The sequence below is a fragment of the Spizellomyces punctatus genome (assembly GCF_000182565.1).
Source record: "Spizellomyces punctatus DAOM BR117 chromosome Unknown supercont1.21, whole genome shotgun sequence".
Taxonomy (NCBI): Eukaryota; Fungi; Chytridiomycota; class Chytridiomycetes; order Spizellomycetales; family Spizellomycetaceae; genus Spizellomyces; species Spizellomyces punctatus.
In genome coordinates this window covers 219589-237127 of record NW_015971557.1, presented here as the reverse complement: position 1 = coordinate 237127, position 17539 = coordinate 219589, and the positions used below count along the sequence as shown (strand labels likewise).

General features: G+C 47.3%; 7 protein-coding genes across 7 annotated transcripts; 3 read left to right on the top strand and 4 right to left on the bottom strand.

Moving 5' to 3' along the window:
- Window positions 1-47: 47 nt before the first annotated feature.
- Window positions 48-1233, bottom strand: SPPG_08411 (uncharacterized protein). The gene is made up of 4 exons (XM_016756569.1): window positions 1037-1233; window positions 532-770; window positions 377-430; window positions 48-315 (listed from the first exon to the last, which is right to left on the bottom strand). The coding sequence occupies exons 1-4, from the start codon at window positions 1191-1193 to the stop codon at window positions 289-291; spliced, it is 477 nt and encodes a 158-aa protein (XP_016604299.1). The 5' UTR covers window positions 1194-1233; the 3' UTR covers window positions 48-288.
- A 134-nt stretch (window positions 1234-1367) lies between these two features.
- SPPG_08410 (uncharacterized protein) lies at window positions 1368-3601 on the top strand. The gene is made up of 6 exons (XM_016756568.1): window positions 1368-1525; window positions 1584-1796; window positions 1868-2224; window positions 2285-2380; window positions 2448-2639; window positions 2715-3601. Exons 1-6 carry the CDS (start codon window positions 1415-1417, stop codon window positions 3426-3428), a joined length of 1683 nt encoding a protein of 560 aa, XP_016604298.1. The 5' UTR covers window positions 1368-1414; the 3' UTR covers window positions 3429-3601.
- Window positions 3602-3910: 309 nt separating this feature from the next.
- On the bottom strand, window positions 3911-5189 carry SPPG_08409 (uncharacterized protein). The gene is made up of 3 exons (XM_016756567.1): window positions 4890-5189; window positions 4686-4822; window positions 3911-4610 (listed from the first exon to the last, which is right to left on the bottom strand). The coding sequence occupies exons 1-3, from the start codon at window positions 5027-5029 to the stop codon at window positions 4027-4029; spliced, it is 861 nt and encodes a 286-aa protein (XP_016604297.1). The 5' UTR covers window positions 5030-5189; the 3' UTR covers window positions 3911-4026.
- Window positions 5190-5742: 553 nt separating this feature from the next.
- On the top strand, window positions 5743-8634 carry SPPG_08408 (mRNA splicing protein MSL5). Its single transcript, XM_016756566.1, has 9 exons — window positions 5743-6043; window positions 6454-6649; window positions 6720-6952; window positions 7015-7223; window positions 7290-7410; window positions 7472-7561; window positions 7621-7766; window positions 7857-8061; window positions 8121-8634. The coding sequence occupies exons 1-9, from the start codon at window positions 5878-5880 to the stop codon at window positions 8351-8353; spliced, it is 1599 nt and encodes a 532-aa protein (XP_016604296.1). The 5' UTR covers window positions 5743-5877; the 3' UTR covers window positions 8354-8634.
- A 1605-nt stretch (window positions 8635-10239) lies between these two features.
- Window positions 10240-12287, bottom strand: SPPG_08407 (translation elongation factor Tu). Its single transcript, XM_016756565.1, has 3 exons — window positions 11884-12287; window positions 10757-11809; window positions 10240-10692 (listed from the first exon to the last, which is right to left on the bottom strand). Exons 1-3 carry the CDS (start codon window positions 12199-12201, stop codon window positions 10666-10668), a joined length of 1398 nt encoding a protein of 465 aa, XP_016604295.1. The 5' UTR covers window positions 12202-12287; the 3' UTR covers window positions 10240-10665.
- A 380-nt stretch (window positions 12288-12667) lies between these two features.
- SPPG_08406 (25S rRNA (adenine645-N1)-methyltransferase) lies at window positions 12668-14456 on the bottom strand. The gene is made up of 4 exons (XM_016756564.1): window positions 13884-14456; window positions 13250-13795; window positions 12982-13185; window positions 12668-12918 (listed from the first exon to the last, which is right to left on the bottom strand). Exons 1-4 carry the CDS (start codon window positions 14067-14069, stop codon window positions 12745-12747), a joined length of 1110 nt encoding a protein of 369 aa, XP_016604294.1. The 5' UTR covers window positions 14070-14456; the 3' UTR covers window positions 12668-12744.
- SPPG_08405 (uncharacterized protein) lies at window positions 14218-15948 on the top strand. Its single transcript, XM_016756563.1, has 5 exons — window positions 14218-14844; window positions 14911-15190; window positions 15256-15388; window positions 15454-15724; window positions 15789-15948. The coding sequence occupies exons 1-5, from the start codon at window positions 14672-14674 to the stop codon at window positions 15865-15867; spliced, it is 936 nt and encodes a 311-aa protein (XP_016604293.1). The 5' UTR covers window positions 14218-14671; the 3' UTR covers window positions 15868-15948.
- The last annotated feature ends 1591 nt before the right edge of the window (window positions 15949-17539 follow it).

Sequence of the window (17539 nt, the reverse complement as noted above, 5' to 3'; positions counted from 1 at the left end):
AAAAGCCATCTCATCAAGCATTGATATTGCTTGTATAACTGGCAACATGGCGGAATGGTTCGGTACAACCAAAAGAAAATATTCAATTGTTACTGACAGGATTCTACTGTAACCTGACGCACCACTGCACGCAAATGTAGCATTTCGGCGAAAAATATAATTACGAGAACTTGCTCCGCATGGCACTAGCCTCTCCTAGTTACTCGGATTTTGAGATCGATCTGATATTTCACAGTGTCCTTCACTTCCACTCCACTATGATCAATTCGACATTGGTCATGCCCAACTTTAGCGGTCCTCACACCATTCGTTTTCCTGAAAGCACTGGTTACATTCTTTGCTTGCATATGAGATGAAAAGCGACCCGTTGACACACCTTACGAATCTGCTCCTCCTCCTCTGGTGTGAAATCGTTAACAATGTTGAACGTCTAATGTCCGAGATAATTGTTAGCAAGGTCATCTCGTCCACCGGCGACAAAAATGCCGCGTATTGGCGTTCAATGCGTAGTAAGCCTACTTGGACACGTACCTTGCGAATCTCCTCAACTGACTTTCCCTTAATCATGTTCGCAACAGTCTTACAGCCCAAATCGAGTAAACCCTTCATATCGAGATAGTTTGCTGCAAGAATTAGTTCAAACAAGGTGCCTTGATCGACATTTGTGAATTCGCGGTCCCATTCGTCAATATCTTCAGAGGACTTCGGTTTCATCTCCTCCTCTGGAGGCAACGGTGGGTCGTCCTTGTGGTGGGTTGCGTATTCAATTACTATGGGACGAGACAACAATCAATGTAATGTCTCGGTTTGAACGTTTGAGGACAGCACAAGGACACAGAATCTGAACAAGCTCGACGCGCGCAAAGGATCCGCCAGCGATTGTCCCAAGCAAACGGACGTATTCCTCAAATTTGACACCACTAGTTCATGATTTTCACCAACCTAACCCCGTGTAGGCCGTACATTAAAGCGTTCCGTGCAGCATGAAGCGTGGGCCCAAGGCATCCAAAATTCCAATATACTCGTTTCCACCCACCTTTTTGGAGAATTGGTCCTGAGACATTTGGCAAAGGCACCGGCTGGTCATCATCCTCCCCAACGTCCTCCAACATATTCTTGATAAGAATAGATTGGCATGCAATTTCCTTTGGTACGGTAACTTCTTGACCGTCGCTTGACGTTAGCTTCACCATCTTGCTTGTTGTGATTTGAGTTTTTCGGGTGGCGACTACTCTGGCGTATGAACGCAACGCTTATTTACTGACCTCAGCCCGCTGCGGACTCAATCGCGTTAGTGACTGCGCCAGATTAGGATGGCTCAGCACTCCTGAGGGACAAAGGAAATCGTCAATGTTTTGAAGGACCCTGTCGTTCATCAGATCGCACAGCGTTGACGTCTTGGGACGGACATCTAATGTCGTCGAGCGACTCGTTGAAACGGAGGCACCTTGAGGATGGAGGGAATGAAGGGCGTGAAGCGAAGAAGTCAAAGAGTGAGGGCAATGCGGTATTCGATGCTGATAAGGTTGGTGCGAAGTTAACTGCCGTTCCAGGCCATTATGGTGCTGACGACCTTGTAACAGGTGAAGGCTGAGGTGGCAGCGAGAGCTCGGGAGATTCAAGAGAAAATGGCTGCAATGCGCAAACAAGGTTTGCTACCAACTGGGAGCCCAGCACCGAGCAGTCCAGCTGCTCCCAGTCCTCCCGCGTTATCCCGCCAAGACGAAATGCAACGGCGAATTGATGAAGCTAAACAACGAATCCGGCAGTCCTTGCAAGCGAACCCCAGTTTACTGGTAGGTGGAGGCAACTAGCCGCTCTCAGGCACAATGAACTGTGTTCTTACGTGAATTCTCACCCTCCAAAGGCGGCTCCAATTCTTCCAGGAGATAAAGAAAAACGTGGTCTAAACATGGCATATCATCCAGCTCTTATGGTGGACGGAAGCGGGCAACTGAACATTAAAGGTGGAGCGAGAGCTCTCATTCCCAAGGCTGATTTTGCTACGGTCAAGGCGAACCAGCGTATCGCGCAGCCCAAAGAGCCTGCCAAGAAGGAAATGAAGATTGAACAGGTTTCTGCTGACTTTGCAGACCCAACAAAGAATCCGTACTATGATCCAAAGTTGGGTACAAAGCTCGGACCGCGGCCGAGAATTCGCAAGGGCTTCAAGTTTGTGCAGCCTGGCCGGTTTGTAAATGAGGCAAATCAATTGCGCGCCAAGGTATTCTATCTGCATTTGAATTGTATATGCTTTACACCAGCTAATGTGTCGTCAAAATAGGCTCAATTGGAGAAATTGAAGCAAGATATTGCCGAGTCTGTAAGAAAGACAGGAATGGATGTGGAATTGGATCTTGTTGCCGAGCAAGGGATGCGAGTAAGTGACGGGGGACCAAAGTCATCGATGGTGTTGGGTTGGTCTGACGCTATTGTGTGCAATGTAGAAAGAACCACCACCAGCCGTGGAATGGTGGGACGCACCACTTGTACCTGACGGCTACGAAAATTTCGATGCGGATGCGGTTTTGATGTCTGAAACGTCAATCGTGACAAACTACGTTCAACATCCAATACCCATTCAGCCGCCGGCAGAACCCGGGGACCCCAAATTGAAGCCTCTTATGTTAACGACAAAGGTGGGCGTCTCAAGAGAACTGTTCCTTGGTGAGTCTAGCGCACGTCTAACCAACTTGTGGTGTTTCGTGCCTTAGGAGCGAAAGAAGTTGCGTCGTCAGCGCCGTCAGGAGGCACAAAAGGAGAAGCGGGATAAAATTCGTTTAGGCCTGCTACCACCAGAACAAAACAAGGTGAAGATCTCGAATCTGATGATGGTACTGGGTACGGAAGCTGTTCAAGATCCCACCAAGGTGGAGGCAGCAGTACGGGCGCAAATGGCCGCTCGGCTTAAGAAGCACAAGGACATGAATGCAGCCGGAAAGCTGACTGATGAGCAACGGAAGGAGAAAAAGCGTAAAAAGTTGCGAGAAGACACCAGCAACCTAGTCGAAGTTGCAGTGTTTAGAATCAACGATCTTAGTCATCCGCAGCATAAGTTCAAGGTGGACATGAATGCGCAGCAGCACAATCTGACCGGAGTTGCCATTTTGTATTCTGGGCTGAATGTGGTGATTGTTGAAGGGGGACCCAAGGGAATTAAGGCATATAAAAAGCTAATGCTTCGCAGAATCGACTGGACGAATGAGAAAAAGGGTGAAGAGGATGGTGCTGAAGAGGCGTCGTCTACCGGTCCCAAAGCTCCGAATCAATGTGTATTGGTGTGGGAAGGCGAGATTAAAGATCGGCTGTTCAAGTTTTTTCGATTCAAGCCTCTCCCTACAGAGGCAAGGATCAAAGAGTACCTGGAAAAGATGAGAGCGGTACATTATTGGGATGCTGCAAAGAATTATGTAGGCCCTGATGCGTGATTGAAAGGAGATCAATATGCAATCTGTTGGAAAGTTTCCTTTTGCCCTTGGATGACGTCACGCAGCCCACGTTCAAACACGCCTGTTCAATTTGAAGCATGTCCTTGTTCAATCATTGTCCCCCTTGAAGGGCAAGTCGCCTGCAAAGACCTGAAATTTCACACTCAGCCCACGACCTTGTCCCGAAATACTGGTAATAAGATCCGGTCTTTTGGTTCCCAATCTGGGAGACAATTTTCACGACTCGCCAAAGACCGAGTGGGAAATATCTCCGCCAAATTGCCGAAAGTAGTAGCACTGTGCTACAGATCGATTCCAGATCGTTTTTCTGCATTCCAGCCCTTTTTACGCCCCCAGATGAGTTTTTTTGCAGAGTTTTTTTGGTGCTTTTATCATCCACTCTTTTGTGTGCTGAGCGGAACAACACACGAAACAGCATTTTAAAATGGCTATCGACACTGCACGGCCATCATAATCTTTTTGGGACCTTCTATTTATTTTGTCTATCAGGCATATCATACAAAATGGGCGTTATGTACATAAAAAAGATCAAGGGATACAAGGGGGATACTGTCATCTTGCAAACAGGGCGCAGGCATCAGCCCTTTACACCCTCGTGATTGCCTTGATTAGCTTTTGGGCGAGACGCGCTTCCCGCTCTTTCCAATCCATCCGCCTGCAAGACCGACTCGAGTATGCGCAGCATCCGTGATTTCGTCTTGGTTGATAAGCCACCGTCTCCTGGTGTGTTACTGTCCCTGGCACCTTCCTGGGACCGGTTTTGCGGATCGGGTAATCGTGAAAGTTGGGCGTCGCTTTGACACATTTCTACAGCCTCCTTTGGCGCTCTTGCAGCAAATGCCGCTAAATGCGCTTTTACAGTCGTGATAAACAATTCTGGATGTAGAGGTTTTGCTACAACCGCATTCACCCCCAGGGACAGATAGTGTCGTCGTTGATGATCCATGGCGTTGCATGTGACAACTACAATGGGTATGTCGCGGTTATCTTTGAGCACTGCTGGTGATTCAGTGTCAGAGTCGGTGTTGAAAGGGGATGTGGGTGATGAGGGCGAGGTTGGTGAGGGGTTTTCGGGGGCACTGGAGAGGGTCGAGAGGGGTGGTGAAGGTAGACCGCTTCGGATTCGCAGAGCAGTTTCGCATCCGTCCAATACTGGCATTTCTATATAAACCAAGATGCGTGCCATGATGAGACTTTTCAGCTCTGGTACATGCTAATTGACACAGGACCACCTACCAATATCGAGAAGGACCAAATCGTACCGATGCTGGGCCATGGCATTGAGGCATAGCTGGCCGTTTTCAAAGATATCTGCCGCTTTTATGTCCACGTCCAGAAACTTTTTCAATAGTTTGCAGATAATCTTTTGGTTGCTGTGCACGTTCAACCATAGCGGTGTGAGCAAAGGTATCCTCACTAGTTCTCTTGAACGCAACCTACATGTCATTGTCATCCACTACGGCTATTCGAAACTGTTTCCAGTCAATGTCGCGAGATACGTCCGTTTGCATGAACGATAGCTTTGTCCGTCGTACAGGAAACGGGAAATAGCGATACGTTGGCCTTTGCGGGGAAATCATGAATTCCGCTTATTCCGGCCGAACAAAAGAATGGAAATCGCTCAAATGCGGTCGTTAACAAAAGGTGGATTTGAAAAGACTTTGTTGGGAAGAGATGTTGGGGGGGAGCAAGCATAAAAGCGACGAGTTTAAACAAGTGTTATTTTGAAACTCGCTGTTTGGAGAAAAAGCGAGTGATACATGTTCTAGGCCTTTAGCTGGGTACTGTTCCGCATTGTCGGATATACTGTGGGAGACATTTGTATTCCAAGCCCTCGGAGCCCGGAATCACGGCTGATCCGATTTCCTCTTGGGCTGCGCTCTCCATTGCGGCTTTAACGTATTCATTTGTGTCATTTTGTGTATGCAACACTCGGCTGCTCATCGCAAGCACGGGGGATCTTCCCTTTAAATCCCCGACGGCTTTGCACTATCTATTGCCACCCGTAGGCTGCTTTCAGCAAAAGATACCGGAATGTCCTTTTAACACGTTTGGGTCTAGATTGCGCTTCTGTTTTGAACATGCGTATTCACACAAGTCGAGACCTTGAGAAAAAAAGCTTGTCAAAAACGGGTGGGGGGACGCACTTTGGTTTTACCACCACCAGCTCAGTTACCAATTATTTGGGTATTGGCCATTAGTGGGCGGCTGCAGCCAATCATGAGTGACATGGCGCAGCAGGTCATGTGCTCAAACTGGAAATGGGAAATGCGCAGTTTCCAGGCACATCCGCAGCTTTTTATTCCCACGAACGTTAGATCTCATCCGTGCATGCTGACGAGCCTTCTTTGTTGGCGCTAGACGCAGTCACCAAGATCTATTAATATCCTAACAAGCACAGGATTCATTGGCTCAAAGAGTTGCCAAAATGTACGGAAATCGCACCACGGGCACAAACAACAGCCCGCTAGGGACGCGGAGAAAGCGCTATGATGATGACGATCATCCTCCGCCTCCGCCACCGTCGGCAGATGCTCCCAAGCTGCTGACGTCGAACGGATCTTCGGCTCGCAACGGATCGGCAAGCGACGAAGGTAAAGATGAGGTGACAATGTTACCATTTGTTTCCTTGACCGCTAGCTTCCTTGTCCTGGCTTTGAAAGGAGAGCAGAGTGCTGCGTGTACATGGGAATGTGCTTTGCTCTGGGTTTTGAAATTACTCAACTGCTGGGGTTACCGGATTGTTTCTGTGATTTTGCTGAGCTTAATAAATGGGCCGACGAAGCGGCTGGACTTTTTGCGGACACTTGGCATTGCGTTGCTTTCTGTGGTCTGGTCCGTGTATCGGGATATTAGCTTGTGCTCATCCCAGACTTGTACTTACCGCTAATGATAACTAACCCCATCGTGTAACTCTTACCTTTCTAACATGTTCCTTCCTAACCGCGGCATCGTCACCTCACATCAATCCATCCAATGCATATTCGCTTTCTCCTCTTTGAAGGCAGGGAAGGTAGACCGCGCAAGCGCCGCTCTCGATGGGGCGAAACGGATAACAAGATCAATATTCCGGGCATGCCGACCGTTTTGCCTACGGGACTAAGTCCCGAACAACTTGATGGATATGTTATCCACATGAGGCTTGAGGAAATAAACCGCAAGCTGAGGGTCGGAGACTATGTTCCTCCTGAATCCGAAAGGTAGAATTTGTTTCTGCGTGGTGACACTTTGTAAAATCTGGCTACTGATCACTTGTTACGTTACCCTTAGGTCGCCGTCTCCCGAGCCTATTTACGGCGCCGACGGCAAGCGTATCAACACTCGAGAGTATCGGTACCGTAAAAAGCTCGAAGATGAGCGGCACAAGCTTGTGGAGGAGGGTCTCAGAAAGATCCCAGGTTTCAAGCCTCCGGCGGACTACAAGAGGCCGACAAAGGTCTCTGATAAATTGTACATTCCTGTTAGGGATTACCCAGAGATCAACTTTATTGGACAGCTCATTGGTAAGGATTCATTCTTGATATATTGTTTGTGGGGCGCCCATGTTGATTGCGGAAATGTGTAGGTCCTCGTGGAACCACTCTAAAAAGGATTGAGGCTGACTCTGGTGCCAAAATCAGTATCAGAGGAAAAGGCTCCGTGAAGGAGGGAAAAGCGCGTGCTGATGGCGCATTGGCTCCTGGTGAAGAGGAGGACTTGCATTGTCTGGTCACAGCCGACTCGGAAGAAAAGGTCAAGATAGCCATGAAAGCCATTGAAAAAGTGATTGAAACCGTATGTTATCACATTCTTATGATAGTATCCTTGTATGTTTCCTCATCGGTTGCTCCCCACTACTAGGCAGCAAGTGTGCCTGAAGGACAAAACGAGCTGAAAAGGATGCAGTTACGTTATCTTGCGGAACTCAACGGCACCCTTCGCGACGATGAGAATCAAATTTGTCCCAATTGCGGTGGAACAGGTACATAGATCTCCGTAGGCACATATAATGCTCTGTATTTGCTGACCTCAGAGCGTTGTAGGTCATCGGAGGTTCGAATGTCCGGAACAAAAGAACTTCACGGTCAACCTCGTTTGCCGTATTTGCAACGGTGTGGGGCACACTGCCAGAGGTAGGTTTTCTCTGTTCTTGCGAGTGTAATCACAAAGTTGTGAACGTCCATTTGGTTAGATTGTATGCAAAGAAACAATCCAGAGGCATTGAGGGAAGCTGAACAACGGGATCAAAAGCTCGACAGCGAGTATGCGAATCTGATGGCCGAACTAGGCGAGTCTGGACCCGGAGGGGCTCCTGGCGCTCCTCCCGGCGCCCGTACGGTACGTGTTCTTGTTCTTTCTTTCCTTGGAGGGAGCCTTTGACTTTTAAAGTTTTGCCAAATTTTATCTAATACTTCACCGTTGTATCAGGGCCACTATGGACCAGGTCGTCCAGCTGCTGGTGCTCCAGGAGGTCGGCCCCCGTGGGCAGGTGCTGGAGGTAGTGGCGGTGCCCAAGGCGCTACTGGTGGACTACCTCCGTGGGCACGAAAGTCCACCGATGTTGGCAATGGAATGCCACCATGGCAGCAACATGATCCTGCTGCTCCACCTCCACCTGGATTTGGGCCACCTGGTAAGCAATCAATGCGCTTTTAAAAAAGTAAACACAAACTGACTGTGAGGGTTGTGCAGGTATTGCACCTCCAGGTGCATCAGTGCCGCCACCACCTGGCGCAATGCCACCTCCGTCATGGAATCCACCTCCACCTCCCCCTCCGGGAGGCTATCAGTCTTACCAAGCTCCAATGCCACCGACCGATTACTATGGGGGAGGTGCGCCGCCGTTGCCTCCTCCATCCTGGGCCCCCCCGCCGCCCCCGCCAACTGAACAACCGCCTCCACCCCCTCCTCCCTCCTCCTATTGAAGGGTTGTAGTCAAAAAGCGGTGAATGTAGTCCTTCTGTGCATTTGTGTTGTGGATGTCAACAGGTAGTGGAAGCTGGAAGGTGGTGTGTTGTAATTTTAAGGCCCGTGGATGGTCCCTTTTGACATCGTATCTAAGTCAACGTGGCATTTTGATAGCGGGCCGTATGCGCCTTGCATGCTTTTGCGACAGATGATAACATGTCACATGCCTATAATATGATTCTTGGTTTTTGATAATTGTACAAGTTGGTTACATTTGCATACTACTAATATAGCAGGGACAAGATCTCCAGCTTGACGAGGTATGCTCAGCATCAAGGGAAGAAGCAGCGGACGGAGGGACTACATAAACCATGAGGAAACATGAACAAAAATTGGTTTAGTAGCACACCAGATGGTTGTGGAGCTCAAGGGAACTACTCATGCTATGGATTCGTTTGGGAGACATGCAGGCGGAAGAGTCAAATGTCGAGCAACTGCCTTGGCATGATTGTTTTCTAAATACAAATCAGCCGAAATTGCCCGTTATCATCATAACCAAGAACGGCGACATTGGTGATCTCAGCTATGGCACCCCGACAAACCCCACTTCCGGCGTTCAAAATCTCTCAATCCGCCAGCAAACACAGATAAACGCACACACAACACACACACACACACACACACAAGCGTACTAGACCATCACACCATCAAGGCAGCCAAATTACGCCATCAAACTTTTCGCTTGTCTATAGTTATTTGGAATACTCGCCCATGCTGCCTCGGTGAATTTATCCCTAAAATGATGATACTCTGTATCCAGATGTCAGAGGACATACCCCTCTTTTCTAAACCAAAAAACCAACCCGAGAATATTGCTATCACGGCGGTCATGATCTGTCTCTCGCGGTAAAAAAACCAACCTGTCGACTTTTGTTTGCGCTCCAGAACTCGTCCGATTTGGGTACGGGACCACTGCTGATCACATTCAAAGAGACGTCAATGATAACTACCAACATACCTTATAACCCTATGTGGAAGTTTTGTTATCAAAGGCTGGTACGGATAGTCCAATAACAATGTTACATTCATTCAAATGACTGTGATGGGTTTTGGCATGTGAAGGAGCCTTGAATCGTCGGACTTTTGAGTTCTAGAATGGGAGATGTTGGGTATGACGAGCGGTTTGGGCCAAAAAGATGGCATTACAAGAGTATCAAAAGTGGGGTTTTTGAAAAAGGTTAACGATAAAATACGGAGCAAAAAAAAAAAAAAACCAGTGAGATCCAATTTGTAAAACAAGATTGTTTTTATTGCATCGAGCATGACAGAAACCAGTCGCAGGTCATCGTCGAATGAAATGCGCTCACTTGAAATGTTGCGTACTGTGCATATCTACCTTTGGCAAGAAGACAAAACTTGTCATTTACGACATAAAGGTCGCATCTCTACGAGTATTTTGCTAGGAATTTCGTTTCATGGATCAGAGATATTTTTCCTTTATAGGGTATACCAAATCTAGATCATACACATCCCTCGATATGCCCATAACCTCTATCGTACTGCGTAAACGCCATACTTTTCGATACACCGAGAAAAATAAAAGATATGATTTCTGATCACGTAACAGTCTTCCAATGTCGTAGTAATTCCGTCCAAGTTGCTTCGTGTGTGCCAACGAGATGTTATGACATATAACACTCTCGATCTTTAGTATTCATCTGTGCGTTCAAACGTGCGGTTGGAAACAAAACGATCATTTGAGGAAGAGCAGGTTTCTTGAGGCGGGTTACTGCATTTAGCCCCGTCACAAGCGACAATTGAGTCGAAAGAGTGAATCAAAAGATATCAGATGCCGATGCCCGCATCGACTGTTTTCTTTGCTTTCATCGCAAACGCTTACTACCCTTTATTTAACGTATCGACCATGTTACGACAGCGTGTAACTACCATTAAAACTTGTCCTGTTTGTTTAATGCCCTTTGCATCATTCTTGTCTATCCATGCGCTTTATGACTTTATAGTTTCCATCCATCACTTGGAAAGAAGGACCTGCCCGTCATGCAGGTATATGCACAACCGTTAGAAACTCGTTAAAGACAAAAGACATTGCAGCAATCATTTGCAACAATTCAGAATTGACTAAAACGTTCATTCTCATTTCTAACGGTTGCCCAAAAGAAATCAAACATTTACAAGTCCCCCCAAATAAATCAACAGGTCGCAAAAGCCTTCTTTTGCAAACAAACGTGCTATATATTTATGCAAGAACCAAATGGGGCCTAAATGACAAACACTATACTAAAAGAACATTCGATCCTACCCAGCAGGCTTAATCCTTGTATTCGACTTGCGTTACCTATGGTTCGAACCAATATTAGATTTGACGGCAAACATTCATAACAAACTATACAATCACGTACCTTGCCCAACATGACAGCAGAGTTACCGTCAAGGAAGGCAATACGGGAGAGACCCTCGCAGTTCTTGAAGGAGTCGACGACAAGGGGTTGGATGGGCTCGAACACGACCTCAGCAGCCTCGTTGGCCTTGAGGGAGTGGGCACCCTCAAGCTTCTTCATACCAGTCTCCTTACCCATCTTCCACTTGATCTCCTTCATACGGCAAGCAGAGCGACCGCATCGGACGAAACCAATGGGAGAGTATCCGGGCTTGACCTCACCGGGGATGTCGAGAGTCTGGACTTGGGCAGTGAAAGCCTTGACGGGCTTCAAGGACTTGTCCTCCTTGTAGATCATGATGTCACCAGCACGGGGCATGTTGTTCTTGTCAAGACCCTTGATGTTCATACCGATGTTGTCACCGGCAAGACCCTTCTCCACCTTCTTGTGGTGCATTTCGACGGTGAAGACCTTTCCACCACATGGGTTGGCAGCGGTGTGGGTGGGGACGAAGACAACATCCTTGTTGGGCAAGACGGTACCCTGCTCAACACGGCCAGCGAGCACATCACCGACACCCTTGATCTTGTAGATACCAGAGATGGGGACACGCATGGGCGCGTCGTTCTTACGCTCGGGCATCTCAGCGAAGTCGTTCAAGGCATCGAGGAGAGTGTGTACCTTGACCTTCTTTCCAGAGAGAGCGGTAACCTCCTGACCTTGGTACCAAGACATCTTCTCAGACTTCTTGAGCAAGTTGTCACCGATCCATCCAGAGATGGGGATGACGGGAACGCTGCCCTGAACGAACTCCTTCTTCCAGCCGGTACGGACCAACATGTTGCGCATCTCGTTGGCGATTTCATCGTAACGCTCCTTCTTGTAGGGACCAGCGGGGTCAGAGTCCATCTTGTTCACACCAACAACAAGCTGCTTCACACCGAGAAGGTTGAGAAGACGAGCGTGCTGACGAGTCTGGCCCTGAATTTCACCGGCCTTGTGGTCACCCTTCTGGATGGCAGTGGTGAAGTTACCGTCAGCGGGAACCATGAGAAGACCGACATCGGCCTGGGCCTGTAGATGGAAAGTAGATCAGACATGGTATTTGCGACAGCAGCAGCAGCAAGTTAATACGCAGAGATACATACGGCACCAGAGATCATGTTCTTGATGAAATCACGGTGACCGGGGGCGTCAATGATGGTGTAGTGGTAGTTGTTGGTGAAGAACTCCTTGGTGGTGCAGGCAATGGTCACACCACGGGCACGCTCCTCCTTTTGACGGTCCATGTAGAAAGCAAAAGCGAAGGAAGACTTGCCGAGGTGCTCAGCCTCCTGACGAAGCTTCTCCATTTCACGCTCGGGGATACCACCGAGCTCGAAGAGAAGACGACCGGTGGTGGTCGACTTTCCAGAGTCGACGTGACCGCAAATGACGATCGACAAATGGGGCTTCTCACCGGACATTGCGCTGATGTGTTGTTGGATGGAGGGTTGGGGAAGGATACGATCAACGAGAGCGAGAGAAGGAGCAAGAAGAAGGGGGGGCCGGGAAGACCGTCCGTCTTAAATAAACCACCGGCTGTCGAGTTTTTTTTTCCTGTGGCGCAATCAGTAAGTGGCGCATGCGCATCTGATTGGCCCAAATGGAGTACAATTTGAAATGGATATAAAATGGCGCGTGTCTCCTCCTTTTCGCTTGTTTGCTTTCCTTGAGTTAAACTGCGCATTCGTTTGGAGAGTGGTTTTTTTGTAATGTTTTTTTATTATTTTAGAGCATGATAGATGATTGAGCGATAAAGGACAAGAAACGACGACGAGCGATATGTGTTGATTCATATGGAAGGATGTAGAACATCTTGGTATCGCCATGACAAAAACAAGATCAAAAAACCCCACATTGCTGCCCCACACAAATTTGAAATATGGTGGCCGGTGGGGTAATCTGGCCAATACGCCAAAACGAATGATGAATAAATTAAGTCAAAGATGCAAATCTATATACATGGGTCATCGCTTCTTGTACATGCATGGCTTGAGTAAGGCAGATTGTATCGCCTCAGATGTCTGTTCCTCGCCACCACCTCTCCGCTTCTTCTTTCCATCTTTTGGTTTTTCGCCATGAACAGATTTCTTGCTTGATTTTACAAAATCAAACAGGATAAACATTGTGTTGGAGTCATCCTGATGTGATCGATCGTAAGGCCTCTAGGCTCATTTTACAACAAAAGCATCCCAACATAGTACCTTTCGCACCATCCGAAAGCCGGCCTTTGATAGTGCATCGACAAATGCATCCACATCAGGAAATCGACTTATTACTTCAGCAATCTTCAGCTCGCCGTTTACTCGCAATATTCGATGTGCTTCCAATACAAAATCCATGAAATTGGTTCCCATCAACGATAAACAGAATATGACCACATCGACCGAAGACGACTGGAGTGGTACCTAATAAACCAGGATCATGTTAAACATACCTTGATACGAGAGGATCACCATACCATTTGGCTACCTTTGCAATGTCACAGGCAACAACTTCCTCGCACCGTTTGACTAAATCAAAGGAATGCACGACAATCTTCTTTTCCTCAGCTTTTAGGGTCCGGGCGATTTTGGCATCTCCACATCCCATATCCGCCACCACTGTCCCATCTGGCTTTTCACGTAACCAGGCAAGGAACCCATCCACGGGATTGGCAGGCCATCCTTCTGTTTGACTCCTAAATCCCTCATGATAAATGTCAAACATTTCCGGTTGCTCTTTGAAGATCTTGACTGCTTCGCGTGATTCTTTGGTATACAAGATTTCATTGATCCAGCGGAATTTGGCGCCAGCAAGCTTTTTGTGCATCTTTTCTTGCAGGGCGGTGAGATTTGAGGTGGGTTTCGCGGGTTGTTTTGTTGGAATCAATCCGGCTTTTGGCTGTTGTCCTGCCTTCAAAGCTTCGCGAACTGCATTCAAGGGGCCAGCTTTCAATGTCGATTTTGGGGGACCTTTTGATATAGGTGTACTTGCAAGTTCGCTATTGGGTTTCCCTTTGCTACGCTTCTCCAACACCTGATAGTACACAAGAAGAATATGCAAAGTGAGCCTCAGTGGCACGTCGTTCTAGCTCAGTCCTAGAAGCTCTTCTTGCACTGCATACCTTTCTTAGGCGATCCTTTTGCGAGGAATTCAACTTTTGCTTCTTGACGACATTCTGGACATTGTCCCGGTCAGCTTCACTTGGTCTCTTGTTTGAGGTAACGACGTTTGCATCCTCTTTTCCCTCGATCGAGCTCTGTGTCAACGTATCACCACTCTTACTCTTCTTGTTCTTGCGTTTAGCCATGTGCCCAAGTGATATCTGAGTGAGAGAGCTGGAGTTGAAAATTGGCCTCACGATTTCAATGGGCCTAGCAACGCGGTCGCCATGCTTATTTTCAAGCGCTATCGATATTTGACAGTTTACTACTATTTTATATATTTGAGTCAGAGACAACGAAGGCAATCATTGCTATACACAGGTTCAGAGTATGCAACTACTGCTGAAGTAAGGAGAGTCTTCGTCCCTGTCAATGTCGAAATGTCATCAATGCAGTAAAGCATGCGCTAGCAAAAAAGCATCACTCGCTCGTCCCTCATCGTTCCTCACCCAAAACCTCTGCAACTTTTTCATCTGAACATGTTGTCGTCTAAAGAACAAAAAGGCCACTGCCAAAGAAAATAAAATAAAAAGTAAAAAATCCATCAACAAAAAGTAAAGAATTTATTTTAACAGTTTAGCCCCTCCGATGGTTCAAGTTCAACCGATAACACACGACGTCACACTTTTTTTAACCGGCCAAACTTCTACCCAGAGCTTTTGAGTATTTAAAAATACATTGATGATTTTAAAAAGCCCATCCATGCTTGATATCCCCGTCCAGCAATACAAAAAAAAACTTATTAGCCATGGCCATCATCGACGCGATTGAAGCTATTTTTTTGGCCTTTTTGGCAGTTATCGCCAACCTTTTTGCTGGCATGATCGCAGGGGTACTACTAGTGAAAGAAATAGTTTTCAAAGTGTTCGGATTGAATAAACCTGTACCTCATCCAAGATCTATTCTCATCACAGGGGCAAGGTACTTTTCTACTCTCATTGCGTCTTTTATGAACGTGATATTGACATGTCAACATTTCGATTATAGCAGTGGCATCGGGGCCGAACTCGCAGTCCGGTATGCAAAACCCCGAACACGTCTCATCCTTGTCGCTCGAAATGTTACAAGACTCGAAAAGGTCAAAAAGCAATGTGAAGAAAAGGGTGCGACAGTCGAAATAGCGTCACTGGACATGTCAGATTCCAAAGCTGTCAAGAGCTACATGGAAGAGGTGGATAAACGAGTCAACATTGATCTCGTGGTAGCCAATGCGGGAATTTCAATGACGCCGCCTAAAGAGGGCGAGTTGTTCTCTGATGCAGCACAGGTGAAGAAACCGCGCTTGATGTCCTGTGCAGACATGTCTCTCCTGACGCTATAATCTCTTCCTAGCGCTTATTTGATGTCAACGTTTTTGGCGTGTTCCACACCATTGCACCCATCATGGAAGGAATGCGTCACCGGGGCAGAGGTCAAGTCGCCATCATGAGCTCTCTCTCTGGCATCTTTAGTCATCCCAATTTGTGTGAGTTCCTAGTACAACTATAAAACGCTTTTACCCATTAACGTCTAACGCTTTGATATGACTAGCATACTATGGCGCTAGCAAATCTGCACTCGTGGCATTCTCCCGTCATTTCCGCCCGGTTGCAGCTGAGCAAGGGATCCGCCTAACATGCATCTGCCCCGGATTTGTTGAGACGCCCTTGGTGCAGGAGATGAGAGACGCCGGTGGCAAACTTCCAGGCTTTGCTGTCATGGACGTCAAGGCTGCAGCCAAGGTTATCACCAAAGGTCTGGAAAGGGATCGCCCTGTCATTATCTTCCCTGCGATCCAGTATTGGCCCGTGCACATGACCAGGTACTTGAATGTTTTCGATGCATAAATCTTGTGAAATGATAGTTAACTGTCTCCGTATCAACAGTACAATGCCTCCGTTTATCCAAGCCTTTTGGAATTATATGGCCCTTAAATACCCTCTCGCAGGAAGTCGACAGTCGTAGGATCTCATTCAGCGAATAGCTTTTATTTCATTAGTAAATCAGTTTCTAAGCACTTAATATATCATCCTCCTCATTTTCCATGACTTGCCATTCGGTACCAGAGTACAGACAAACGGCATTTGACAGTGCATTGACGTATCAGAATAAGGAAAACCGGTGCGAAGCATCTCAGCATGTCGTGGCCTCTTGAAGATGCGCAAAAATCACGAAGCTGCTTTCGGTTTATAATTACATTGCGGTCCCAAGCCGTCTACCCTCTATCTGACATCCACTGTATCGGATGCCAGCTTCCAAAGTGATACCAGGTATGTGCGGTCATCGGAATCTGGGCCTATAAAAGGAACCGACATCCCTGCTTATTCCCTGTCTCGAGTCGACAGGACGACAGGGATTGGCGATTTTCTGAGACATAGGACAAATTCTGGAACACATAACTAGAGACCCTCTTTTGATCTATACTCTGTGCAGGCTGTCCGAATGGTCCGACTAAAAGTCAATATGTTGCATTAATAATGATTTGACGCTCTGAATGACTTGTTCCCTGGTACTGAATGTTGCCATCTCTGGTCTCAAGATGATGAGGTGCACAGAGTCGATTAGCACAAGGCCGCCGAGTACTGAATGTCAACAGGACGGTCCGCGACGATCGACCGCAGGTGCGCCGACGTGCTGAATGCAATGGCACTTTGAGTAGTTCTCGAGTGCCATTCGTCATTGGAATCTGCCTAATGTACGTAGGAATCTTATAGGCTTACTACTGACGTGCCCCTATCATTACCTTCTTGCTACAAGATAAATCACACACTGGATGCAAAGTGTCTGCAAAACACACCATCACGTTAGCAAATGACTGGTAGACGCCGTTGCATTCGTCCTAGTTCCCTGCGTATCGATAGCTTGTAACTTGATATGGTCCCATCAGTGTTCACTACATTGGCATCTTTCTGCTTTTGGTGTGCCGTGCTCTAGTTCTTGTATCATAAATCCAGGCTCTTAGCATGGGTGCTCCCAACTTTCCCATGGTTGAGAGTTGATTCGGGGACTCAAATCGTGACTAGCAGCTTTTGCCTCATCTGCACGACCAAACCTACGATCCACGTATGCAGGGGAAATCCTCCGTTGAAAGAGTCGAGATGAGGCGGATATTTGCTCAGTGAACCTCCAGCGAATAACGAATAAACACGACTGTTTGTGTCCAGTAGGTCGAACAGTTAGATCCGTAGATCCAGGACGTTTTCTGTCCACCCAATACGATAATCACCAAATTCATTGTCGAATTTCACACCTCTTCTGGTAGAACTTTGCTATAGCATCGATTTTTGCGTGCTATGATAATAGATGATGGTCGGCACTCTTGATCTATTCTCCATTGCTTTTCTCATCCATCGACAGAGTTCCGCATAGAGGAGTGCTGGTGTTCAAGATACCGCCATTTTCCCCAAGGTATTGAAATTAGTTGTGCTCAGGTCTGAACACATAGCGAATGCTGCTTTCATACGTAAGCAATAGCTTGCAGTACTTGTGGCAAGCAACCAACAATCAGTACGTCGATGAGAACAGGAATTTACAAGTGCACATTTGATATAGCGTATCGAATTAGCCAGGCGATGCAATCGTTTATGAGCTTCCCGATAGATCATCGTTTTAAGCCCTCCATACCATTATATTACAG